The sequence below is a fragment of the Dicentrarchus labrax genome, unplaced genomic scaffold (genome assembly GCF_905237075.1).
Source record: "Dicentrarchus labrax unplaced genomic scaffold, dlabrax2021, whole genome shotgun sequence".
In the NCBI taxonomy this organism is placed as follows: domain Eukaryota; kingdom Metazoa; phylum Chordata; class Actinopteri; family Moronidae; genus Dicentrarchus; species Dicentrarchus labrax.
In genome coordinates, this window is record NW_026136707.1 from 25,060,493 (window position 1) to 25,087,895 (window position 27,403).

The 27,403-nt window shown below is 41.1% G+C and overlaps 1 protein-coding gene across 2 annotated transcripts in view; it reads right to left on the minus strand.

The window, feature by feature from the left end:
• Positions 1 to 27,077, minus strand: part of znrf2b (zinc and ring finger 2b) — a 37,067-nt gene extending 9,990 nt beyond the window's left edge. Inside the window, exons 1-3 of one of the 2 annotated variants that reach the window (XM_051407368.1) lie at positions 26,789 to 27,077; positions 26,117 to 26,649; positions 4,606 to 4,701 (exon numbers count right to left, since the gene is read on the minus strand). In XM_051407368.1, coding sequence (XP_051263328.1) covers positions 4,606 to 4,701; positions 26,117 to 26,537 — 517 coding nt within the window. In that variant the 5' untranslated portion in view covers positions 26,538 to 26,649; positions 26,789 to 27,077. Of the gene's footprint in view, positions 1 to 4,605; positions 4,702 to 26,116 lie in introns of both variants that reach the window. The other variant, XM_051407367.1, reaches the window with a different exon arrangement.
• Positions 27,078 to 27,403: the final 326 nt, after the last annotated feature.

Here is a 27,403-nt window from a genome sequence, read left to right on the forward strand (position 1 = left end):
GAGCTGGCACGCTGATTACAAAAGGTGCAGCCTACTAAATTTGGCACATTGTGTTTTTCATGATCTATATCCAAATACAGGAGGTCCTGATTCTGAACCATTAAGCTGATAAGCTCAAATGAAAGTTAAAGTGGGAGGATGAAACTGATGTGATGCCATCAGTGAGAGAGTATCACTCTGTGGGACAGAAACAGTTTACTTTTGTTGTCATGAAGTTACTCACGGAATTAGTCACAGCTAATACGACCTGCAGCATGTGACATGTGTTACTTTAAACGCACAGATGGACCTGTTGCTAAAAGAAGCTAACTGTCGCCAACAGTAATGTTCGCTGCTGTTAGCCCGTGCAGCTAACATTAGTCAACAATAAAAACACCTCTCTACTTAATTTCCAGGTGTCATACATTGACACTGGGTGCTGCATTCAGTCCCAGTGTGGACGTACAGTTCACTGGGAGCTCCCAGTCCCGGCCAAGTTGGGGGACATAACACACAGCACTCTTGGCTACCGCAGCCTGTTTCTACAGGAAATACAGAAAATAGCACTCTGATTTGCGTTTCACGTGGAACAGTTGCTCCTCACTGCGTCGCACCTAACTTTTCATAATTTTCTTCCACCACTATGACTCAGGCACAGACGAGGTAATGTATTCAGATTGTATTCAGGTAACATTCACATTTACCAACTTCCTTCCTCGCTCTCTGATGCATCCCGGGTTTACCCGGAAGTTACAGCAACTAGAGGCAAGTTGCAGACTTACCGTTAACTGAATAAAACTACAGATTTATCAAGATAGGTTAACACACATACACCAACTCTTAAACCAAGCAGGTTTTGTGAACACAGAGCCTAGATATCAACTCTATCAGACAATCTAAGAAGAGGTTTCTTAGAGAAAGTGTAGTATCTCAGAGACTGTCTTTGCTGACTGGTGCTCTTCATACTGTAGGGAACCGATCAGATCACCATATGACTAATAGACAGGAAGACTGAGAGGAATCTATGCTAGCTGAACAGGAAATCAGCTTACTCGAAGAGGAACAGCGTTCCCCCCAAAACATTCAGCTGAGAGGGAAATGTAGACCAAAGTGTGCATGTACAAGTTGAAATGTCTTCAGACTTGAGCAGAGAAATAACTTGAAACAATACATTCAAAACTTTTACTCAAATACAGACATGACATGAACACACCAGAGATGCAGATGTCTGCTGTACTGTTCATTTCCAGTCATAAAAAGGTTTCAGTGCTGTCATGTTCCTATACAGGCAGACAGACATGGGGAGTAGAAGTAGGTCATCCATGCTGAGAAGGAAACGCAGGATGAGGTGATTTGTAATGAGTGACCTTAAAAACAGACAGAATCCCCACAAGTCCCATCGGATTCACACCAGAGCCAGAGGGTAGCCTTGTGATTTACTTGATTTTTGCCAATAGACACGCAACTGCACCATGAGCAGCACTGTTCACATACAAGTGAGTATAGCTGCTAGGGAGCAGATCAGGGCAGAATCCTTCCTGATCAACAGTAGACTATATGCTGTCAGAACCAGTTTTGCACGATGTAAACATAGCTCAACACAGCAACACTCAAAAAGGGTCACTGTGTTTATGCTGAAATGATGGCAGTAGAGGCCATAGCGGTGCCAGATCTATTCGTTTCTTTTTAGAACTTTGTGCCATTGTTGTTGTCATTTGGTCAGTCTACTCCTGACCTCACACACACCCTCGTATACTGTCCCCACTGTTCATTTTCTTAATTGCATCTTGTGCATTAGCACAGAGATTCCCAACCTGGGGGTCGGGACCTCCACTAATGGTAGCCAAAGCCTCATGGGGGGGTCACAATGCTGATTTTAGAGGTGTGTAAGAAAACATGGTTTTACTCCGACTTACTCAATAGGGTTAGCACTGCAGGCTCAAGAGGGACAAAAATAAATATCAAAATTGATAATAGGGGCACATGAGACAGTCTTTTCTTATTCCATGCATTGTTCTCAGGTCGTTCTCATTGTCAGCCTCGTCTTCAGCCCCAACCAACGCTGACTAAAGTGATCAGTTGAAGACATTTATCAGATTTTACACAGATCACTATAGACATAGACACTAAAGGCTTTATACAACTTTTTACACATATACAGTGGTACTCCCCGAGGTCTAAAATAGACTAATGTGTAAACATCAGTTGAGTTCCACCTTAAAACCTGAAATTCAGAGAGATAAGGGCTCCGCTTGAGCCCAGTCTAACTGTGAAATTGAACATACTGTTGATTACTTTGGTGTGTTACTGAGACTGATACAGCCAGATCTGCAAGGCCGATATTGTTATCAGATTTTAGTTAATCATAAAAGATATCTGTCAGTGTACATGGTTGTCAACAACTAACAGGAGGAAGCCAAAGATGGGCCTGTTTATCTGAATAAATTGCCAGTTAACTTAATGTTTTTACGTCAGTCAAAGCAATGTAAAGATTTGAGTTGTTCACTTACATCAACCTGTACAACTGCATTGATCTCATCCATGGTTGTGGCCATTTTGGTGCCTTTTTTCTGGCTCTGGCACAGGAAGCTGAAGTCCCTATTTGTAATCCCAGCTACAAAGCTCTGATTGGCTCAGTTGTTTTTCCAATTGGGAAGACATCCGTCAACATAACACCAGAACTATTTGAAATGCTAAATGCAGAAAATGTGGGTCTCATCCAGACTTCATGTGCTTGGAAGTCTTTGGAAGCCTGTTTCATCTTTCTCTCTTTCCTCTCCCCGGTCCTCTCCTGCTCCACTCGCCTTTACACACCATTCCCTGGCTCCTCTCTTTCTTCTCCTCATCTGTCCCTCCCTGGGATGTCCTGCATCTTCCATCTCTGTATTCAACCCATGTCCCCTCTCTCTATTAAGGTAAGCAAATACTTAATAATTATATGAATGGCCGTATTTTGCCTAAAAGAAAGCCGCTAATCAAATAAAATCTGGGTCTCAAATATTGGCCAGGAGCGTGATTGCGATGAACAAACGGGCCCCACATATGGGCCAAGTGGAAAAAACAAGGGTGGATAAACTCATAGTGCCTGTTCTATGATCTGCATGCCCACTAAGCATAAGCATGTACATTTCCATTGTTTGTGTAATAAATTCAACAATGGGGGTGTAGGACAGTATTGAAGAGGTTGTCTGTGGTGCCTCTGCTCTCAAGTGAGTCTGACTGCAATCAGCCGGGCTTTGAGGGTAGAGTAACAAACGTGTTGCACAGTGAATGATCAAATTTCTTTTGGGCTGGTAAGTAAAGCAAATCTACCACCAATTTAAATATTTTACCGTTTGGCTGGTAAATGACACTAATTTTTTGCCCTGACAACAGTGTATTCGGGAGTTCAACAATAGCTGTGCAAGAAAATACTGAAAAATATTGTATCAGGATATTTTCTATATTTTGTGGTGTTTCCTGTGTACATTTTTCCTAAATTATTATAGTTTTTTTTAAAAATCACAATATATCACCTTGCTTACAGTATCGCGATTTATTGGATGGTAACCCCTGTATTGTGATACATATCGTATCGCCAGGTTCTTACCAGTAAACAACTCTAGTGAACAAGTTTATGTGTCAACAGTAAAATGTCCCACTCAGTACAAACTCTGGGTCACAATACAATACATTACTAACCATATTTAAGGGGCCCTTATCAAAAATGGGTATGCTATGCTTCTATTTAAAAAAAAGAAATGTTGGCTGAACTCAACACCAGTACCGGGCTCAGTGCTATAAAAGCAGAGGCAGACAAGGGGCCATATACTTTTATCATGTTACATGTCTGACTGGAGAATTTATTCTGCAGTTGAGGGAAGATATGACTCAGCAGTCAGTAAAATCGGCTGTAAAACCTGATTGTAACTGTAACCTCAATGTAGGGATTTTTTTAAACAACCTTTATAGAACAGATACACCAGCCCATATTAGTAAGCTGGGTCTCAGGAGCAAAGGCCAGAGTGGTTTAGTACAGGAAACAACAACGAAACTATATACATAAAAAGAACACTTATCAGAGGGATGGAAAGTTCCCCCAGACACATTAATGATGGCTGCGGTATCATTAAGTACAAAAGAGTAAAACAGATTATTGATAAATAAAAGAAGAAGCTGCCCCGAGGCAACCACAGTGTTAGGTTACAGTTTTGGAAATATTACAGAAAGATTACACAAGATTTCACAGGGAAGCCGACTGCAAACAGAGGATCAAGTTACATAACCAGAAAGCTGTGATTGTCTAGTTTCATGAGGAAAGTTGGTCATTTCTTGTATGCACCAGTGATTATCATCTCTTAGATAATTCTAAGCCTGTTGGAGGGTGTCATTATTAGCACATAATGTCCTGCATATATTAGTGTTGTGATATTTTTATATATTTCAGTATCACAGTTTTTTTGTTTTGCAAACCTACACAATAAAGCAATATATTGAATCCAATTATAATTCAGCATATTTAGATCCCCTTTTTATTAGCTTTCTGATTTTTCTGTAGCTTTTCTCACATGCTAACCAGGCTTGCATGTTCTTGCATTCTTTATTTTCTATTTGTACATTAAGTTCAAATGGAACTGTCAGACCTACCGTTATATGTCACTCTGGGTTTGGTTAAGCACAGGACCAGGTGAAGATCCATCTCATCTGAGGACACAAACTTGGAGCACACAGGGCACTTGAAGCCTGGAAGAAAGAAAGTAAAACACACAAACAATGAATAAGTTCCCTTTCTTCTTCTCTCTGCTGTTTTTTGGTCTGCATTTCCTGCGATCACTTCTACATTAGTCTTCATTTTCTGTTCTTACTATTGATTCCAACTGCCCAGTTCTTGTGTTTATTGCAAACGATTAGGATACATTCAGTAACACATCACTATCAGAGATTTTCACCTCAGAAAGCCCTACCAGACAATTGGTTACAGCAACTAATGACATATATTATACTGTACTGGGTTACTATTGTATTATATCAAATGGTGATAATAAGGAAACAGTCTAATCATTCAAACTAATTATATATCAAAGCCCATACGTTTCTCTATTTATGATTGATGGCCTTTTTCAGTAATAACCATCAAGTGTATTTCCATTCTGTAGGTTCCTCTCTTTATATTAGTATTTATTGTTAGTGGCAGAGTCCGCCATTCACGCACAGGATTCAAATCAGGTAAACTGTGTTTAAATGAATTAATTTGGATGAATGCTCCACCAGCATGTCCCATATTACACTGAGATAACAACACACAGAGGCATATGCACAACACAAAGAGTAATAACTGGCCTTGTTTGTAGCTTGCGGTGTCCTGCAAACAGTTTTTGAGACCTCTTGTTACAATGAGGAGGTGATTTGTTTAGTTGCAGTACTGTGATTGACCAGTAGGAAACAGGTAAGCAAAGCTGAAGGGCACTGTGTACAGTGGTTTTATCAGCTGAAAATAGCTGTCTGCTGCTGTTAAAATGAGGTTGATTGGGGTGACATTTGCAGGCTGGGAAACCAAAACGGTATGCTGAGAGGATCCACTGTGGAGGAGCGGAGGAGAATTGTGCAATTATGTGATAATTCTTTAATCCTCGTCTCCAACTAGACACTACACATTACATTAAAGATGCAGTGTGTAACATTTACAAAGATCTATAGTTAGAAATGGAAAATAATAATCATAGCTATGTTTTCATCAGTATATAATCACCTGAATATAAGAATTGTTGTGTTTTTGTTACCTTAAAATGAGCCATTTTCATCTAAAGGCCATGGGTCACCTTCTGAGGCAGTCGCCATGTTGAACCATTTTATGTTTCGGTGAAGCGAGTGAGTTGGAATCTGCAACTGCACCGCAGGATGCCTCTAATTCAATTCAATTCAATTCAATTCAATTCAATTTTATTTGTATAGCGCCAATTCATAACAAAAGTTATCTCAGGACACTTTTCAAATAGAGCAGGTCTAGACCGAACTCTTTAACATTAATTACAGAGACCCAACAGTACCACCATGAGCAAGCACTTGGCGACAAGGGCAAGGAAAAACTGCCTGTTAAAAGGCAGAAACCTAGGACAGATCCTCCGGCTCTAGGTGGGTGGTCGTCTGTCTCGACCAGTTGGGGAACACACTGGTCCTTTAACAAATTGATCCAATGTTAATGTAAAAAACAATAAATCACACAGGAGCTTGAGGGGTTCAAACTTTGTAACAGTTTTCACCAGCTGGGCAATATTTCCTGATTTGATTACTTATTTGCAAAAAAGGTACCTAAAATATTAAAGCCATTGCAAAATGTATCAGAAATAACCAGCTACAAGATACATTTTTTGTTCAGACTGAAGAAGTGTTTGATATGAAATACCAGAGGGAACATGTGCAGTGAACAGGGATGACACCATGTGTTTGCATACAGTTAAACAGATGTTGCTTCCTGGCTATAGGTTCATCCACTATTACGTTTTATCAATCAGGGATAGTGTTTATAAGCAGATTTATTTATATGAAAGGTCACAGATGATTATTTCAATGATGATTCAAACACTAAATGTTTCCAGTTACAGGGCTGGTTGTAATCATCCCTTTGTTTCAATTTCCATTACAATTATGTTGTCACAATCTCAGACACGACAGCAAATCCTGCAGTTTCCACTGACATCACCGTGCCCTTTGTCACAGTTTACCTTCTTAGCAACCCTCCTCCATCATCAATCAGCTCTGAGCCTACAGTTCTGCAGCAGGGGGCAGAACGTCATACATCACTGACAGGTAACACACATTAGACAGAGGAGTGTAAACTGTGGAATTTCTACAATAGTAAAAATAGTAAATCTGTCCACACGCTGTAATACTGATGGGATACTAGATTAGCGCAGCCAGAAGCAGGCTGTCCACTGCTTGTCTGACCTATTTAAGTGAATCACAACACACACATGCACACACAGGACACCATATCTCAATATCTCCTCGCCATATGCTCACAATTAGGAATGTGTAGTCTAGGTGTATTTATTTGAAAGACAGATGAAGAGGAATTTCAGCTCTGCACGACTCCAAAAGTCATTCTGAAAGTGCTTAAATGCCAGAGCTCAGCACTACCTGTGCGGCCGTGATGACTCATCCAGTGAACTGTATGGGATGCTCTCTGCAGGAAATTAAATTGCTGCTTATGTCCTCGTGTGTCGGTCGGTCCTACCTGCTCTTTGTAGGATACATTCACATGGGCTGGAATATGTAAACATGCAGTGACGATAGTATTATCTATAACCCTGGAGCAATGTATCAGTATATTCTCATTTTTTTGCCCAACAGCAAACTCTGCTGCTGTGGTGGGATTCATACCCACAGAATGAATGAAAACAAATAGTGAATTAAGAGGCATGATCTGAAACATCTGCTGCCTTGAGGAACAACTGCTGAAAGCTGTAAATTCTCAAAACAACACTAGAAATGTGGGAATGTTTGAATGATGAGGCAACAGGAAAATGACTAATAAGTTCCTTTTCTTCATGCAAACAAAAACAAGGAGATGGATGAGGAATACGCGATTATGAAACAATCAAGATCACTAAATCACGTGAGAATCCATCCTGCCAGACTTCAATCTTTACATTTGAGACCAAACTACAGTGGTACCCAACCAATCAGCAGTGAGAGGACTCTGTTCATTAAACAACAATGATGGCTCATTAAGAGGTTAGCGTAGATGTAGCTAGCATCAGTTTTATCAGAACTGGAGAGTTTTTTCATTGAAAGAAGAGCAAGGAATGTCACTGAAGGTTTTTTTTTTTCCCCGATGGAAAAATCTTTTCGCTCTTCTCCCAACTGGCTTTAGAAAGAATTCGACTACGTTATATGGTTAGTTGATATGATTGGTGGAGGTTTGCCCAGAATAGATAGACAGCTGATTCATCAAATAACCTGACAAGTATTTTGGCGTCTGCCCTTTTCCAAACAGTTTCAAATATCAGGTTATGTTTTTGAAGGAGGTGGATGAGAAAGGGATTGGGTCAAAATCATCAACAAGGGCGCCTAGTTAGCTCAGTGGGTAGATGCAGCGGCCCAGGGTTCGAATCCGACCTGCGGCCCTTTGCTGCGTGTCATCCCCTCTCTCTCTGCCCCCCTTTCCTATCTGTCTTCAGCTGTCCTATCAAATAAAGGCAATAAAAGCCCAAAAAAAATACTTTAAAAAAAAATCATCAACAAGAGGATACGCACAGTTGGTGCAGCTGACATTTGGGGGTTGGGCACTGTGCTAGCAATGCCAACCATTAAAAAAAACTGTTATAGAAACTAAAAAGTCCTGCCTAACAAGCACTTGAGAGAACTCTAAAGTGACAGTATGCCCACCCATGGTGAAAGCCTGCTGGGAGCCAGGATGCCAAAATGTTTGAGTCCAAACCTGATTTATGAGATATCGGAAGCAAAACAAGTTCTCAGCGAGACGACCAATTCCTGGAAGAAACCGTCAGTGGAGTGGCTGTGGTCAAGTGACGAGAGACGGAGCTTTTCTCATTCAGATATAAGAAAGCCCGGAAGACCAGAAATGACTTGGCACAGAACAAGCTAGACAAGATGAACTTAAGTAGGGTTGAGGCTCAACATCGTGCCAAAGATGGGATCAATGGAGGTAGCTCACAGTGGCCTTATTCGTCACAGGGGACAAAGAGAATTAAGTAAGTAATCTCAACATCGGACCAAATAAACAGTGACAATGAGTGACATTGAGTCAGTTTGCAGATGCATTGTCCAGTAGTCCGTTGTTTAATAATTTGCAGTACTCCACAGAGTGTTGCTCAGGCCGCATATTTCTGCACGACACAGTTAATGTACGCTGAAGCACTGTTACCCTGTCACCCTGTTCACTAAGAGGAACATAAAGCACCATGTCAAGCCGGCTAGCCCAGCTGGCGTGACCGAACATGAACCAAACCGATCCATAGTGACTTTTTTACTAGCATGGCTACAATCCACCCGAAACACTCCACCTGCCATAGATTCAGCCTGTTGTTGATAGCTGATGTATCTGTCCTATAATCCAAGCCAAGAGGAAACCCTGCGGATCGACTGCAGGGACTATGTGACCCAACAGGCCTGGGAGTGCCTGGCATCCCTAGCTGGTGGAAGTAAGAACTCTTCACCCCAACTGCCTTCAAAATCACTAGTGAGTTTAATCAAAACCTTGAAATTGAAAATTAGAAACTTCACAAGACTCAGACTTGTGGCTAGGCTACACCTCATTGTGATGCAGGTTCAGTAAGTCCCCACTGCACAATACAACAAGGCATCTTATTTCTGTTATTTGTCATCTTGTTTTCTCCCCTCCGCCAAGGAGTAGTTTTCGGGCCATTTGTGGGTTTGTGACAGGATTATGGAAAAACTACAGGCCGCATTCTCATGAAACTTGTTGGGAGGGTGCAACATGGGTCAAGAAAGAACCCATTACATTTTAGATCCGAATCACAGGGCGCAGGACACAAATTATTTTTCTCTTTCCTGAATTTGTTGCACATGCATTAACTGAAAGTGATGAAAGTGGAAGGTGTGCCGCAACTAAATAAATAAACAAAACATAAAATCCCCCTCAAACATCACTGTAGAAACAAATGCAACAGGTATGTAAGAAATAAGCAAGTCATGGGTAGGATTTTTCCAGATTTTCTTCGTCAAGCTTGTCATTGTCAGTGAATGGTGTGCAGATTTGGACTATTGGCCTTGGAAGAGTGCCCTTCTCTCCCAACTGTCCATACACAGAACTGTTCAGTGTAGTTCTTCTTAGAAGACAGCAAGACAGAAATCTAGATGTGTACGAAACAAAAGCCAACAACAAGTTAAAGCAAATCTACTCATAGCATAGAACCTGCCGGAATTCTTTTGACTTTAGCAAACTCCACCACAAATTGACAGTCACTGCAGTGGACCTCAAATCAATTCTTTTCTCCTTCATTGTGTTCTTTGTGCTGACAAAGACAAATGTGACACACACAATTAAAGTTCTTCTGAAAGAGCTGTGAGAAAGCCAACAGCCGCTGGACCACAGCCTAAAAACTTTACACACTGTTAACCAGAATTCTTCACAGTTTTGACTGAATAAGCACCATGTCACTGATCCCCATCTAATCTGCTGTTTGGAGAGCATCCCAGGGTACCATGTTCATTATCCACTGTCCTTAACTCAGCTCTTCTCCAGCCCCCTGAATCAGCACATCCTGGACTCTATGCTATTAAATGGGATTTATGAATCATCATTTTATCGATCAGTTCACTGATCATCAACAAGCCTGGCTGTACCTCACCCCCCTCACTCAAGTGTATTACACACAAACACCTATATGCACGAACACAGGAATTTTAATTTTCACTTTTTCACAAAGGCAGGCAAATTCAAAAAGTTGAAAATTGCCTGGGATAAAGAGCAGGCAGGTGTTTCAGAGGGCTGACATCAATCACGACTACCTCCTCTCTTTCTCTTCCTGCAGTACTCTCTGCCATGTGTGCTGACAGCTTGGGAAATGAGGGCTACAGAGGAAACTGATGTCCTGTGTCCAGGATGAACATGGGTCACAAGGCAGGATAAAAAATGTCAACAATATAAATATTTTTAGGTGAATTATTTTGTTTTTCTGACCCTGATTTTGATTCATAATAAAAATCTAAAAGGTGTTCCTATAAATGAAGTCTTTGCTCTGTTCAGACAGCCATTTCCATTGACAATGGCAAAATACCCAGTTTCATTAAGCTCAGAAGGTAACAAATCACTTATTGAATCGTCTTTTCTCTCTTTTTTTATTGGCAAAGAGCAGTGGACAAGACATTCAGGTAGCAGGATTCTCACTGACTGACTTTTGGATTTGTTTGGTTGAAATTAACCCCTGTTTACCAGTGGCAGGTTGTATTAACTGGTGGTAGTTAACATGTGGGCTCCTGTTTTCATAACAGTACAACAGTACATAAGCTACACTCTGATGGTCTGATATTTTCCTGAACTGCTTTTACCCATCTGTGTGGTACTTTGGTGCGCAGTGCAGAGCGCACAGGGCACAGGTGGGAGGGGAGGCGCAAACAGGTGGTGAGGTTTATTCAGATGAGGCAGCGCAGAATGAGACAGAATGAGACGTTGGTATTTTGGTGGAAAATGAAGTTACACTGAGGATATCTCTGCTGCCACTCCTGTGACTGTATCAACGAGAGCAAACTAAATACTTGGAGCAAATGGAGGGCAATAATGCAATAGAGAATATGTCTGTAAAGCAGTCTGCATTGATCTATAAATGAATGTGAGGGATTCATACAGTATCTGTTTCACTGCTGCTTTATACTGTATGAAATGCCTCTCCTTCAGTTCATTAAAATCCAGCAGGACACATATACACCAGACCGACACATATGGGCAAAATGTTATGGCAGCGCTTTTTGGGGGATAGAAACCAAAAGATTCTATGGTTGTTCATGTAACTCTCTTATTGTATAACATCCTTGTCACCGGCAGGTGTGACTACACTTAAGCCTGTGTACTCACTCTATAAACAGATCCTGAAAGTACTAGATAAAAAGCCAACGGATTATCATCACTGTAGAGTTCTGAAAAAATATAATTAATATAATTTTCTACATTTTAATAACTTCTTACTCTATTAAGATGCATGCCTGATGTTTAAAATTATTAATAATCTTGCTTCCTCTTAGAGGATGCCTGACCATTCCCGGCAGTGGCAGTGCCGGGAACAGTATCAGGTAGGGGTGACTGAGTGCCACAGTTCAGGAAGACGGCCTTTGGTCAATCAGCTTTCTCTGTGAAAGTGGTGAGCAAGTGGAATTCCATAGCCATTAACATTAGAGACTCAGAAGCTTTGCAGTGTTTAAAACCAGCCTCAAGCTCTGGCTGCAATCAGCAGACAAATGTCACCACCAATCTTGCTTTGGATTTACAGCATTTATTATCATATTCATTCTATTTATTATCTCACACTGCTGGACCTTTATGTATTGTGTTGTTTTATGTAGTGTATTTACAGTTCTGTGGTCCTTTTTTTGTTTACCTGCCCAGGGACAACAGATGCAAATTAGCTGTTAGCCAACTCTGGTGCAATTACTTTTTGTTGTGTGCTGTCTCTGCAAAAAGAAACTAAATATATTTGACATGTGTTTGGATTAGAATTTTGTGTGCTTGCACTACCTCAGCTGTTGTGCCCCTTCAGTCTTCAGTGTATCAATGATCCAACACAGTGGCCAAACATTGTTGATCCAGATTAAATCAGCAGGTTATACTGTATGATCTCGCCCAGGATGTGATTTAGACCACAGTCATATTTACTGATGCTGCTGCATACTGTATGACTGTACTGTAGCAGCCGCCCACTCAAGCTAGCTATCCATCAATAGAACCTGTGAGCAGCAGCATGAAGCGATTTACCACACTGACAGTGAATATTCATGTATCTTATGTGCCTCATATCTAAGTGTGAAAGTTGTGGGTAATACGGTTGTTTCTTATTCAGCATCATTTAAATGACAGAAGCTAATTCATATTTATTGTCATTTATCAGGAATTTATACTGCTGCCAAAATAAAGAATTAGCGTTCTCATTCTGACTGCTCTCCTTTTGGGATCCATTTCCTTTCCGGGAAGGATGGGATCTGGATATGTATGTTTATTTGTTTTTCAAGCTGCTACACAACAGTTTTTTTGGCATTTTTCTGTTTTCTTGTTAAAAAGGGGGCGCGGTCTGGGTGATTGGCGCTTGATGCCAAGATACCGATGTGGTCTATTCCACATGGCCGTCCACTGTGTTTACCTGCATTAACTGCCCTGTGGCATAGATTTTGTTTCTGCAGTTTTAAAGTCCAACAGAGTGAGTCTTCACTTGTAAAACAGTTTAACTTTTATACATTTAATACAAATATTTTAAACTCATCAACTTAATTGAATCTCTTATTTATAACTTAAGATACTGAGAAATGTTGAAAGCTGAGTCTAAATGATGGGTGACATGCAGTGTTGGGCAGAAACACATTACTAGTAATAATTACACTAATAATATTACTTCCCCTGTAACTAGTAGTGTAACTAATTACAGTTGGCAGGTAAGTAAAGTAACACTATTATTTTTGAAAAGAGTAATGAGTAATAAATGACACTTTTTGAGTAACTAGCACTGGTGATATCAAATTATCCAAGCAGCCAATGTCTGCACAAAACAACAGACAGCAGACAACTTTCAATAAATAAACTCACAAAAAGCCAAGAAAAGAAATATTCTTACACCTGTTTTCCCTATTAAACTACAACCGTACGCCTTTAACCAAACCACTTAAACTGTTCTTCCTCTCACTCGTTCTTTGGCTCAGTGGGCGTGTACTGTGCCACTTGTTCTTCAGAGGCAGACCATTAAATTAGCTAAATAAAATGAACACAACAACCCTACTCTAGTAAGGGATTCTCAATAAGTCAGTCAATAAGTGGATTCAGATTTGATAAAAGGCTGTGGATCCCCATCCTTAGGTCAGTGTCGGAGAACTAGACAGAAAGATGGGAGGCTGCAGAGCTGAGTCGATGCAGGAGACAACTGAGGGTCACGCCATTGACAGCTGAGTTGACATACAGTTGCCCTGTATAATTCATATTACTGGCACCTGCACTCCAGAGAACATGGAGAGGGTAAAAAAAAAGGCAGTACAGTGAAAAAAAGAATAGCAGGCAGGGGGGCTGAATAAATGTGCGTTTGGTTGCTGGGAAAATGGATCTAAGTAGGGTAAATGATGAGAGGCCTTCCACCTACGTCAGTCGGTGTGTGTCTCCATCTCTCCCTCAGTAAACATTAGCAGCACACACGAACACAGAGCACCAGGAGGCAGCGGCGGGAAGACCAAAATATCCCACTCAGGTCCAAGTAAGGTCATCTAGAAAATAACACCTTCCACTGCTATCTAACACCATCACCTCAAAAAAAAACAACAATAAAAAAATGACATGTATTTATGGCACAGGATAGTTAAACGTGGGTTTTCATACCTGAATGCAGCAGCTGTGTTCGTTTCGTGGCCCCAAAAAAACCACCGAACAATTCTATGGGCTTTCGGGGGGTTTCCACTGTTTCCACTGTTCCACTTCCACATTTATGGTCTGTACCAGTGAGAGTAAAGGTTCCACCAGGTGGTGTGAGCTGTTAATCATCTGCCTTCTGAGACTGAGCAGATGGACAACACTTAAGAAAAACAGCAAGGGGGGGTTTTAAAAAAAATAACGTCTGGCAAACAAACCAAAGACTTTAAGTGCCTGCAGACTGGCTCTTTATGCTGTACATGTGGACGGGGCATGGCTGTGTGAGTGTTGCCACAACAGGCACCGAATACACTCACACACAGTGAACTTGGCCAAGTTGGTGTGTGGAAAACACACAACCCGCAGTGTTTTTACTTTGACTGGTCTTATCAGCGGGAGGGCTGTGCTGACAGCGGCTCTACGGGAACACAATGAAAACAGTTGGAAGCAGCTGATTGTATCATAATCAAAAACTAACAGAGGTCATGTGGATCATAAATCATTCATCCTCACAACACTGTACCTAAACATAAACCCCATCAATCTCACCTCACAGACAATATAGTGTATGCAGGACACAATAGCTGTATGCATTAGAAAGTATTGGTGACATGCTGGCAATGTTTGGGAAGATACTTTGAAAATGTCGCTAGCTAGTTAGCTGAAAGTAGAAAGCTACAGTGCAAGCTACTAAAGGACAAAAAGTAGATAAAAAGCTGCACAAAATCAGTATTTATATATGACAGTGGATCAAGTGACTATGTGTTATGGAATCAGTGAGAATGATCACCTGACCGTGCAGTTCCCCTCAGCTCTATGGAGCACTTCAGCATCTTTCATTGTTTAGGTTTTCAGGCTTGCAGTGTTATTGTTTGTTTCACTCTCAGTTCTCTCATCAACCTTGTTTCCAGCCGCAGCAGGCAGCTGTTTTCAGTGATAAAGCTCTGATAAACCTGCTGTATGCTACCTGCTGAGCCCCAGACAGACACAATTAGTGACTAGCTGGTGAACATAGTGGAGTATTTAGCAGCTAAAGAGACCAAAGCAGAGCTCAAACAGGAGTCAGTTGTAGACCTACATTCATCAGGGGACCAGAAACCCAAATCCAAGTGAATGTTTATGTTTCTCTGTGTTTGCTGGATGTATTAATAACCAATATTATATATTCCTTAACAGCATGCTGAGGGGATAATATGTCAATTTTGTCCTTGTCCTGCCCCCATTGTTACACCACAGAACAAATGGACTTGGCTGTCAGACACTCCACTGCTCAATGTAGTTTCATACAATTCATGAATATAGCATATCATCACACAATTACATCCCACAATAACCAAATAAAGTTGACTTTCAGTTTACTTTTCTCTCTTGGAGGTTTGTTGGTGCAAACTGCAGTAAGCACCTGTCACATGTACTTCTTCATCTAATTAGCTCACTGGCTGTGGATTTAAAGCTTTCCCACTTACAAATACAGAACGATGATTTCTTTATGTAGGCTTTTTAATTTGAATTGAACTATTATCTACATAAAAATATAGCTGAGTCATGGTGTCCTGAGCAAAGAATGGTGTCACTCTCACTCTGCCTGTGTTGCTATCAGCTGAGTAGAGCCACTGAAACTATCATCTATGTGAATTAAGGATTTATTTTGACCAAAGCAGAGGTGAACTCAGGGTAGGATGTGGACACATCTGATTGGACTGTTGTTGGACTAATGGTGGACGGTTGGAAAATATATGGCCCAACCCCAGCCCGTATGCTTCATCAGAAGTGCTTGTCGGCTGGTCGAACAACTTTAAAAACCTTCTATGGCGGCTGGCTTTTATCCCAGCCTTTAAGTGTTGCCATCTGGAACTTTTTATTTCCGTTGTGATTGGACAACACATAGTACAAACCAGTTGTATTGTAACCCAGCCCTTAAGGTGTCAGTATGCTTAAGAAAAAGTGCTAGCCCAATCGCCGAGTCTATCGCCATTCCTTTCCGATGTCATAACTGAGGGAATCTGTAACTTTCCGAAACAATCCAGCCCACTTTAAGCAGCGATTGGGCAGGTGTGAAGGTGAGAAAGTATGCTCCAACTTACCACGCTTCTAAACTTCTCTTTAGAAACCTGTGGCTGACGTGATTGCAGCTACGCCCATGCATTGAGACAACAGCGCACGTCTGCTGCAGTATTCTAATGAAGGGACTCAACAGTAGAGATTAGCAGAGCAGGTTAGGTAGCCACTGGCTTATCTCATCAAGATAGATTTCAGCTAACTTGGACTGAGCGCTCAGCCACTAACACCACCATGGCTCAGCTCTGTGGTGCATGATTTTCTGAAACCTCAGACTGACCTGTAGACATTTCCCCAGAAAGACACAATATTATGGTTCTCAGTATGAGACAGTGTGCAGGCACCCTGTGTCCTTGTTAATTAATAATAAAAGGAACAGTGAAAATCAGACAGTGCTCTGTCTCCTCTTTGACAGCTCCAATCTGGCTTTACCTCTTTGGAGAAAACAGACAAGCAACAAATCCATCCTCGCTTTGCAGTTGGACTATCAGCCAGCTTCTCTGAACAATCTCACCGAGCAGGAACAGCCTCCTGCTGATTTTCAGAAAAAGGAATAAAATAGTGCAGCTATCATTTGGGGAAAAAAAATAATAAAAATACACCAAAAATATTGCCAAATGTTCTGTTTACAACACCCTTCATCAGTTACGGCATACAATTGTCCCAGCTTGACCTCAAGGGAAATTCAAATGTATATTTTTAAGAACAAATGAAATCTTTCTTGCACTTTATATATAAAATGTGGACTGTCTAACTTCCACCATAGCAGCTTTGCAAAGGACAACTTCTCTGATTATTACATACCTGTATATCAGTGCATATTCATTGTATAGTTAATACTAAGATGCAATTCCACTGACACACCTTGCAAGATCAATACAGACATCAATATACAGTATTCGCCTGCACTACTAATGCACAATGTATTACCAGATTGTTAATATTTAGAGTTACGGTCACACTAGAGAGTGGTACAGAAAAAATCAGCACTTATCTTTGCAAAATATTTGGTTGTAGAAGCTTGGGGTTGTGGTGAATACTTGCAGGGATAGTTAGTGAACTGCTTGAACTGCTGAAAGAATTGCTAGTTGGCTAACGCCAGTCTGTCACAGCGGCTCCTGCAGAATCTCTGTCTCTCTCTGCTGTTTTCATTACTCCCTTTTGGCATTCTGTTCATCATTATACACAATGTTGTTCAGTAAAACAGTCACTGAAGAGGGGATGTAAAGCTTTCTGATCTAACGTGCTTGCCAACGGTCATGCAGCAAACTTGTTCGATTGTTAGCTTAGCTCGGTTGCTAATGGGACAATAAGTTTATTGGCTTTTGAATTTCAAGACATCTCGCTATTGGCCAAGTGTGCATATTCGCGGGTCATGTGACACAGTGAACTTAATTCACATGTCATTGAAAATATTGTACAAAGCGCTGGAAGCTTGGTGGCACTGGGACTACTCACAGGGCTAGTTGGCAAAGTAGTGTACCTGGACAGCTACCACACTCACCAGTTGGGAACATCCAAGCCCTGTTCAGTCCACACTAACTGGCTGCTAGCTTATGAACTATGTCTGACAATAAATGAATGGAATTTATTCAAGAGACGTATTTGTACCATCCACTCTGGTCTCATTCTGTCTGTAAACGGTCTCTTCTGTGAAGCAGTGTGTACATCCTGTCAATGGTACTTCTGGCAGAGCAGGGCTGTGTACAAGTGGGTGGTGAGGCACAGCTAATAAGAGTATGATAGCTTCCTCTATTTTGGACTTCTCTGCTCTCCATACCCTCCAATATCAACACTTTCAAGATGGTTGTCTATTGGTCAGTGGCTCAAATGTTTGTGTTTAATTATCAAGTTCAACTGGACACAAAATATTTGCCCCTGTAAGCAAATACGCTGATCGCAGTGATTCTTTATGAATTGAAAAAAAGAACATTAAAAAAAACATTAAAAACACACTGATTCCATCATTATAAGAGAAATCCTGAAGAAAGCAGAACTTCAACATTTACTGTACAAACACAACTGTCAGACAAAAATAGGAATCAGACCACGAAAACTTGAACTGATACTGTACTGTACCATCTCAAAGCCACTCCATTACACTGAGAATACCAACGTATCGGACAGAATGTCGCAGGCAGTGTTGCGGTTCTGGGAGCCATAACAGTAGGGGGGTGAAAATGAAAAGTGTGGAGTCTTAAAATTGGAAAGGGTGCATTAGCATGGGTGCATGAATATGCTCAGCGAATATCATAAAATGCTGCCTGTTAGATAATGGAGTGTTATGTCTGCAGAGCTTATATGTTGTGCAGTCGCTACAACGTAATCAGAGCAGGATAACAACACTGTAGAGGTGTGACTGACATTGTGCTTCCATCCATGGCTTTCTGCAGTCACACAGCTGTACAGGAGGTACTGTATGGAATGGGTAACAGTTTGTTGCAAATTAAAAGCATATCACAGAAGAGTATTACAGCTGGTGTTGCTATTGTTGTAGAGAGACATGTACAGAATACACTTTGGAAAGTCCTCAGCTCTGTCCAACATTTAAGACTGATTTCTTAAACCTTTGACCCAGCTATAATTACTTTTTTTGCATGGAAACAGGAAGCAGCAACTAAGGTCCTTAAATCCAATTTCTCAGTCTCTGTCCAGTCCACTATGAGCAGCACATCCATGAAATCAAAAGTTTGCTACAATTTAGAACTGGATCCATTTGGTAAAAGCAGGCTGCTGAGCTGTTATCACACTTTGTGATAGGAAGCTGTATCCATTCATATCACACACTGACAACAGGAAAGCATTTCCATCATGAGCTGTAAGCTCACAGTCTAGCAGGGACGGAAATTCTACCAACAACCCAAACATAATGATTACAGACTTTGGACTATGACATTATCTTCCTGTGCACACGGACTTGCTTGTCCAGGAAATAAAGCGAGTACATAACCTTTCTCAGGGTTTTTAAATTGAATCATTAGGTTGGATTCAAGGATTTGAAGACATCCAGAGATCAACCCAGACCTGTTTGTGGCAGTCTGAGGGCACAGTGTACCTTCACAGAGAAAGTGAATATATCTAGATGGATAAATATACAGAAATAGTTAATTTACAGAAATACTTGTATAGGCACTGTATGTTGCTTTTTATACATATTGATATATACAACTATTTTTTGAGCTGTTTGTATGTGCATAATATTTTTTGTATGCCTTCCCATCTTCATTAACATTGTCCTTGGAACATGTTAACATTGAGAGCAACCATTTCTTGTATGGGTATACACACTCGGCCAATAAAGCTAATTAATTTTTTTTGTGCATGTCCACGATTCATCCTGTCACTGGTGTTATCTGTAAGGCTTGCTCTCCTATAGGCCTTGCAACGTCTGTATTTTCAGTTGTCTTGCTGCCATTTCCTTACTGAACTGGAGCGCCAAAATGTTGCCACAGAACAGCCTGATGAATTATTAGCATCTTCAGTTTCAGTACACCCCCATCTTTGGTAGCTAGTATCAAAGATGGGGGTGTGTAACACAAGAGGATGTTGGCCTGTGGGCAGACTGAATGTTTCAATGTTTCAATGATCTTTTTCTCTGCAATGATGAATTGCAATGCAGCTGTATTCCTGTACAACATTTATTGTCAACTTGTGCAATATTTCATGACTATTTTTAAAAAAGCACTCACAGAATTTATTAAAGTACCCCGTAGTGCCCACTAATCCTGATTTCCACCCAGATCACTGTTGATGTTTTGAAGCTCAACAACAAACAATATCAAATCAAGCGTATCAGACCTTTATCACTGAAAACAGCTGCCTGCTACATCTGGAAATAAGGGTGTTGAGAGCAATAACTAACTTAACTAAACTAAACTAAACTAAAAGTTGCAGGTGAGACAAAATCAGTTGAAAGACACAAACGTTTGAGGAGGATAACATACTGTGATCTTTTTCTCTAGGCTTTGGCTATGGGCTCTTATGGACACATAGAATCAATGCAAAGATGTGAGAGTGTGTGAATTGTCCCAGGGCAAATGTTTCAACTTTCAATGAAAAACTGACAATCATTCTGCCCTACTACTGCCTTGAAGTCATGTCCTCGGTGTTATTCGCAGAGAATTTGGGAGTTTACACGATAGTCACGATACATGGGTTAGGATTCAATACGCTGCGATACTGAACTGAATTTGTGTTTATAACAGCAACATCCAAATCATAACCCTTAGTTCAGTCAGGACCTCTTTTGTCTAAATAACTTTTATTACAAAGCAGAATATTACATTTATCCGTATGGCTCTGTTCTGGGACCTCGTTGTCCTTCCATGTGCATACGTGGAAAAGTTTAAGATAAGGAGAGAGGCAGCAGAGCCCCCCCCCAAGGTACAGAACAGAGCAAGCCTCAATGGCAATCAGAAAATGACATTGATTAATTAGATACAACATAAAAAGGAGGAGCTGGGTTGCAGAAAGGCTTGTAGAGGAAGCAGCAGAGATAGGCAGACTAAAGCAGCTTAAATAAGGCGCCATGAATGATATTTGCCAATTGGATGCTTGACGGAATCAGCTGAGCTGTCAGCTGACTGTATATGGTTTCCAATAGGAAGCTTAGGAGGAATCAGCTGATCCATCAGCTGATTTGTGTTTATGATTAGCTGTGATCAGCTGATATAGCTAGAATTGAGAGCTGAGCCTGACTTCGTGGCCTGCCTGAACTAACGCTATGCTTAATTTTATGTTACGTCTACCGGTTGGGGGTTTAAAAACAAATCGACACAGGGTTTTTGAGAATCAATACAATATCACCAAAAAATGAATGAAATTTGACCAGTTTCTAACCCCATCTTAAACTCTTAAGACCCACCCTAATCCTAACCCTAACCCAACCACACCTACATACCCCTAACACTAAATCTAACATCAGCGCTGGTGGGAAGGTGGATTTTGACAGGTTAAACAAATAAAATAAATACAGCCTTCATATTCTCCAATCACATTTCATATGTGTAACCCCGAAATTCCACTGGGCACAGCTTTATAACAGCGCGTCTGTGTCGCTGTTATACATACGTTGTTTACTATTTTATGCTTAAACGGGAAACAAAACGGAATGTCTCCACTTAAAATGTCTTCTGACTGTTTAACTTCTGCCCTGATGCCTGATGAGTCTGCATGCAGTATTTTATTTTCACCGTCAAAAATAGCTTAATAGCTAAATATTAACTGTTCATTTCACTGTTTCTGTTAATTCACAGAATGTTGCTGTTTTTTGTTGCTGTTGTTTTGAATGTCATTCTTCAGTGCTGTGAGCAACACAAATTCAATTCTATTCACCTACATTGTACCTGGGAGACATTTCAGACAGATAGCTCAAAACCTGCACAACAAAAAACCTTTATGGCTAGATACCACTAGTTAGACACAAACCGACACACACCCACCCACACACACACACCCACACACACCCACCCACACCCACACACACCCACACACACACACACACGCCTGGTTGTGCCATTCATCAGGTTGTTGTGTGGAATCGATTTGGTGCAGGTTAACCTTAATCGGTAGGTTTTCCCAGGGATTCATGCCCTGTCAGCGTTCAGCACACTTCAGTGAACCGACTGACCGTTCAGTGAGTTGTTGGGTTGAATGTGACCCAGCTGCTCTGCTTTAATTTCATCACACTGTTGCTGTGTAAATTTGGAGGACTCTTTAAATTAAGATCATTAACACCATTAACAGAGAGAACACACACCACCTGCTAACACAGCCTGCAGACACAGATACGTGTGTGTGTGTGTGTGTACTATTGATTCATCCAGGCACCATTATAGATGAAGGAAACCTGACAAGTTGAGTTAATTATTAGGTTATCTGCTGACTCACACTCACATTGAGAACCTATGTACACAATCTGCCACATATGTATGTACCGTGCATTCATGTGTGTTTGTCTTAGGAAATACAATGACTTTATCTTGCATCAACACTCACACATGAATAACTTGCTGCTGAACATCTCACATGGAAAGATCACTAGGGACTGAGTCGATATAGACAGGTCTCTCATTTAGATACTACCAGGATGGACACGGAGCAATGTCACGATAGCTTAACTGCAGGTTGGGGCTATAGAACGATATGCATCATGTGACAAAAGAAAACGTCATTTCGTGTCTCTCTCTCTCTCTCTCTCCCTCTCCACTATTGGTTGAGGCAGACGACCACCCACCCACCTAGAGCCCAGTTTTTCCTTGTCCCCATTGCCAAGTGCTTGCTCATGGTGGTACAGTTGGGTCTCTGTAAATAATGTTATAAGGAGTTCAGTCTAGACCTGCTCTATTTGAAAAGTGTCCTGAGATAACTTCTGTTATGAATTGGCGCTATACAAATAAAATTGAATTGAATTGAACTGAATTAAACTTTATTCACTGAATTTACAGAAAATGTGCTATATCGTGATACGTATCATTATCTGGATATGAAATAATATTGGGATATGATATTTTGGACATATTGCACAGCTTTCCTTAATTGTGGACATTTCCAGTATCCAAAATCTTAAAAAAGTCCAAAATCTTGTCAGGTGGTCTTCCAACTACAGCTCAGAAAGTGAGAGGGTAGAAAAGTTGGCACCGCACAGTGAATACCTGTTAGCTATCTTATGTGAGGCCACAGAAGTTGAATAAATTAATTTCCACATATTTCAGATACAATAACAGAACCTTAATGCTCTTTCATTCTTGTGTTATGAAACAAAACACATTAGGTATCAGGTAGGACATGAGAACACTGATGTTAGCAGGGTCTCTACAGGTTTAAATATAGGACTTTTTAAAGACCATGCAATGCATGAATGCAATTTAAGACCTATTTCACATCCATACTGGCAAAAAGGTACAAAGATTATGAAGGAAATTTGGCATTGGTCCCATTTCAGTTTTGTTTTGTAATTGACTTCATTAATCCAATCCATTTTCAAGTTGTCAAAATCATATTTAAGACATTTTAAGCTCTGTGTAGACTTTCTAAGACCGTGCAGACACTCTGTGTTAAGGTCTGACTGTTTTAATATGGCTGACACTATAATAATAATGGAAATATGTGCCTTGTATTCCTGTTTTTCCTCTCTGTGTTTATGCCATATAACTACTGACTGTTGAATTTCTCTATTACAGGATGTGAAGGAGTTTATATGAAATTTGTATTTAAAATCATTTTTTTTAATATGAAGGCTGAACAATAAATGCTGTCAGAATTATTTTAAATATGAGGCTTTTTATTACTTCATTACACAGAACGTCACTTAACAATAATTATTAGTGGTGGAGTAAAAGCTGAAGAGATTGGAATCATAAATAACATTTTATTCACTCGGGATGTGATAAATGTTAAAACCACGTCCTGTACATTCTTTATTCAGCTGGAAACTGTCCAATGTGACTGCAGCTTTTTGTTACTTCTCCCGGCTGCAACCACCTGCTCTCTTCCAATTTCCAAGTGAGGCAAAAAATCATCTCAAACAAGCCTATTGTCTTCCTCAAATGCCTCTCAGAACTGAGAGAGTATTTGTATTCCTCTGGGAGCAAACGTTGTCCACAACGAAAAACTATGGAGAAACAGAACAACCAAACAGGCAGCACTTCAAAACTGAACCTCAGGTCTCAGGCAAAATGCCGAACATACTGTTGCACCTCGTCACTGGCAGTATTGATTGGAACCTAACACCTAACAACAACCTTGCCATCTGATTGGGTAATGATAATGAGGATGCTGTTGCAGCGTTGGTAACGACACCAGAGCAGCTGATTGGGTCACTTGATCACTTTTAAGACCAGAACTAAGTTCGGCGATCAGATGACTTCAGTCCCTGCAGCTGTCACGGTTGATCAATGAAATCAAAGAGACATTCACAAGGAGGCTCACGCTGTTTATCTTAACAATGTTTGGCTCAGCTCGCACATGAGTCATCGTCCTCACACATGAATGCCATTAAAACCAGCAGGGGCCACTCACTCGCTGGCCAGCTTCTCCATCAGTGTCTGTGTGCGTTATATCAACACAGCTCTGCTTCCTTGTGGGTCTGGTTCTTGAACCTCAGTGCTTTCAGAGGATCAAGTTGAAGAGGGGGCATACAATGGTTTGTCAGATTTATAGGCTTGTTAACTTATTTTTTTTATTGCATATTCCTACTTTAAATAACTCAAACCTTTTAAAACCCATGGCTGAATTGTATTTAGTGCTAGGGGTGAAGGAAAACATCAATACACTTATCGAGTATCGCAATATTTTGTTTCATGATATATCTCGATTTTTGTGTTTGCCGTGTTCTTCATACTGACGGTTTTCCGAAATATATATTTTATCACAATATATTTCTTTGCTTATAGTATCTCAGTACATCGCAATATATTGAATTGCAACCTCTGTAACGTGATACATAAATCTCCAATACATACTGTAAGAAAATATCAATACACTTAGTAGTGATATCATTATTATAATATTCTGTTTCGTAATACTGTATCGATTCCCAAAAACCCTTGATTTATGTGTTTTAGTTACACTGACGGTTTATCCTTTTTTTTTTTTTTTTTTAAATTGCAATATATTTCCTTGCTTACAGTATGGCAATATATCTAATCCTAACCCCTGGATCATAATTTGTATTGTGTTGCCAGATTCTTGCCAATACGCAGCCCAACTTTGTGCATGGAGACGTTTTGTTTTTTTCCAACACAAGTTCTCAGAGTCCACAGTAATCTCTTCAGGTTGCTTGTTTTGTCCAACCAACAGTCCCAAGTATTTAATATATAGCGTAAAATCCAATCCAACTTTATTTGTTAAGCACTTTAAAAACAACCAAAGTTGACCAAAGTGCCGTACAGGAGAATAAATAGGACATCATAATGTAAACAGTGACAAAAAGACAAAAGCAGCAACCTGGCCCTCACCATAAAAGGACAAAAAAAAATGATGATTGACAAAATCAATAGACTACCAAATTGTTGTCAAACTATTTCTGCCAATTGCCTAATCAATGAATCAACTAACAGTTTCAGCATTATCTCTCCCTACAACTTGGCTTGAGAGCAGTAGCCCTCTTTGAGAACACTAAGCTCAGTATTAATGTTGAGAACCTGGGGGATTAGAACTTTATAAAACCAACACACCCACTGTTTTTAGACTCACTATATCTAAAGTGGAATATTTTAGGATAATACATAAAGTTAGACTACTGTATTTCCACTCCAGAACTTACTTCCTGGCCAATGCAGATACAGCTTTGAAAACAGACTTTGGGAAATAAAGCTGCCAGAAAATGTATAATAAATACAACTAGAGCTACAACTGATGATTGTTTTCATTATCATTTAAATCCATTGGTTGTTTGGTCCAAAAAATGGTGAAAATGTGGATCAGTGTTTCCCAAAGCCCAAGTGGACATCTTCAAACGTGTTGAAATCAGAGAATTTGGCCATTTTTTCTTTTTTGTAAAAATCACTCCAAACAATCAATCATTAAAATAACTGGCCATTAATTTAAGAGTTGACAGCTAATCCACAAACTGTTGAAGCTCTGAATACAAAATAAGTTAAAAACTGTTATACGGCTTAGTTTTGGTGTATAATCAAAATGTTCTAAAGGTGGGGTGAGGTCCAACCTACAGCCATGCTTTGCTGCTGTTTTTATTTCTCCACTTCTCTTTTCAGATTTTGAAAGACCAAACAAGTGTTTTGGGATTTTTTTTTTCTGCTGTCACATGACACCATCTCCTGATTACATCAATCTGAGTAACACTCCAGAGTTTCTTCTTGCTCGCTCTGCTTATATAATGTATTAACTATATATAATGCCTGGATGAAGTGTTTATGTGCAGATCTCTTGCGAGATGAACACTATTTGATTGGACCTGTGCACACTAACAGAACACAGGCACCCACCCTGACCCCCACCCTGACCCACCCGCCTGCTGTAAACAATCAGGTGTCAGTGTCACTACAGTTCTGCTCCTACCTCCGAACAGATGAGGCGAGAGGTGTGCTGGTAGTGATCCTATCAACAGCCGGGGACCATCGTGTCCTCCGCCCGAGCGCTGCCTGTCCGCCGCCTCCTCCGGGCTGCTGCCGCCGGACTCCTGGGAGCTGTAGGCTCCGCTGCTGTTCGGAATGTTGATGCCGGACTGAGGTCTGGTCCCGGAGCCTCCGGAGCCCCCCACAGACCTCGCCCTGGCTCCGTGGTGCTGGCTGGTGCTGGACGCGGCTCCGGCGGCTCCGGACGCACCGTACGCGTGGTACCTCGCTCCCCCAGCGGCAGTCCTGCTAACGCTGCTGCCGTTGCTGCTGGACGTGCTGGAGGGCAGGTCCGAGCCGGAGTAGGCTCTGGTCCGTCCGTTAGCAGCTGGATTAGCAGTGGGGCTGCTCTGCTTTGCCCCCATGTTAACCTCCGCTGACTCGGCTCTGAAATACTAAAGAGGCGCTCTGTGAGCCACTGCGGGACAGTGCGCCAGATTTACGCCGGAGGGCAGATGGCTTTACAGGACAGACGAGCTGGAAGAAAAGAAAAGCAGAACAAACTCTACGTCGCTACGATCCCGTCGACATTAAGGACAATGCCAGGTATTGAAAAGTTGAACCGGCCGTCTGTGACAGGAGCTAAAGATGTGTGTAAAACTTTAGGAGGCGTCACCATTGTATTCCGCTAGTAGTTGTGACCGTGCTGCAGGTAACGTGGACCCGTCCTCCTCTCGTGTAAGCCGCTGCTGAGGAGACGCTGTGCTCCGGCCGCTGGTTCCCTCCTCAGTGTCCGCTCCGCCATGGCTCCTGAGTAGCGTGAAGGAGTGAAGAGCCTGGCTCCTCACACCTCCCTGCCTGACAACACATTGCTCAAAAGGAGGAAGTGATGGAGGAGAAAGCCCCGCACGAAACCGTTTTGTCGGCGGCAGCAAGGAGACTCGGTGCGCAGGCTAGCTAACAAGCTAGCGGAGCTCGCAAGCGTTTCCGCTGAGAAGTTTCAAAATAAAGGCATTGCGGTGTTTTATAGGGAACGTGACAGTTCCCAGCGTAAGTCCGCCTAGCTAAAATGATCTAAATTAAATCTTACCTACTGTAATTTCCAGTTTTTAAAACTGTATTAAGAGAGGTGCTATGTTACAACAGTGATACCTTTGGTCATTCTGGAAGCTGTAGTTGGGGCACAAGAGCCCCTAACTTTAACTCACTGTTAAATTGTTAACATGCTGATTTTGAGCAGGTAATGTTTACACCTCAACAGCCAGACTGCTAATGTGGCTAACAGAAGACT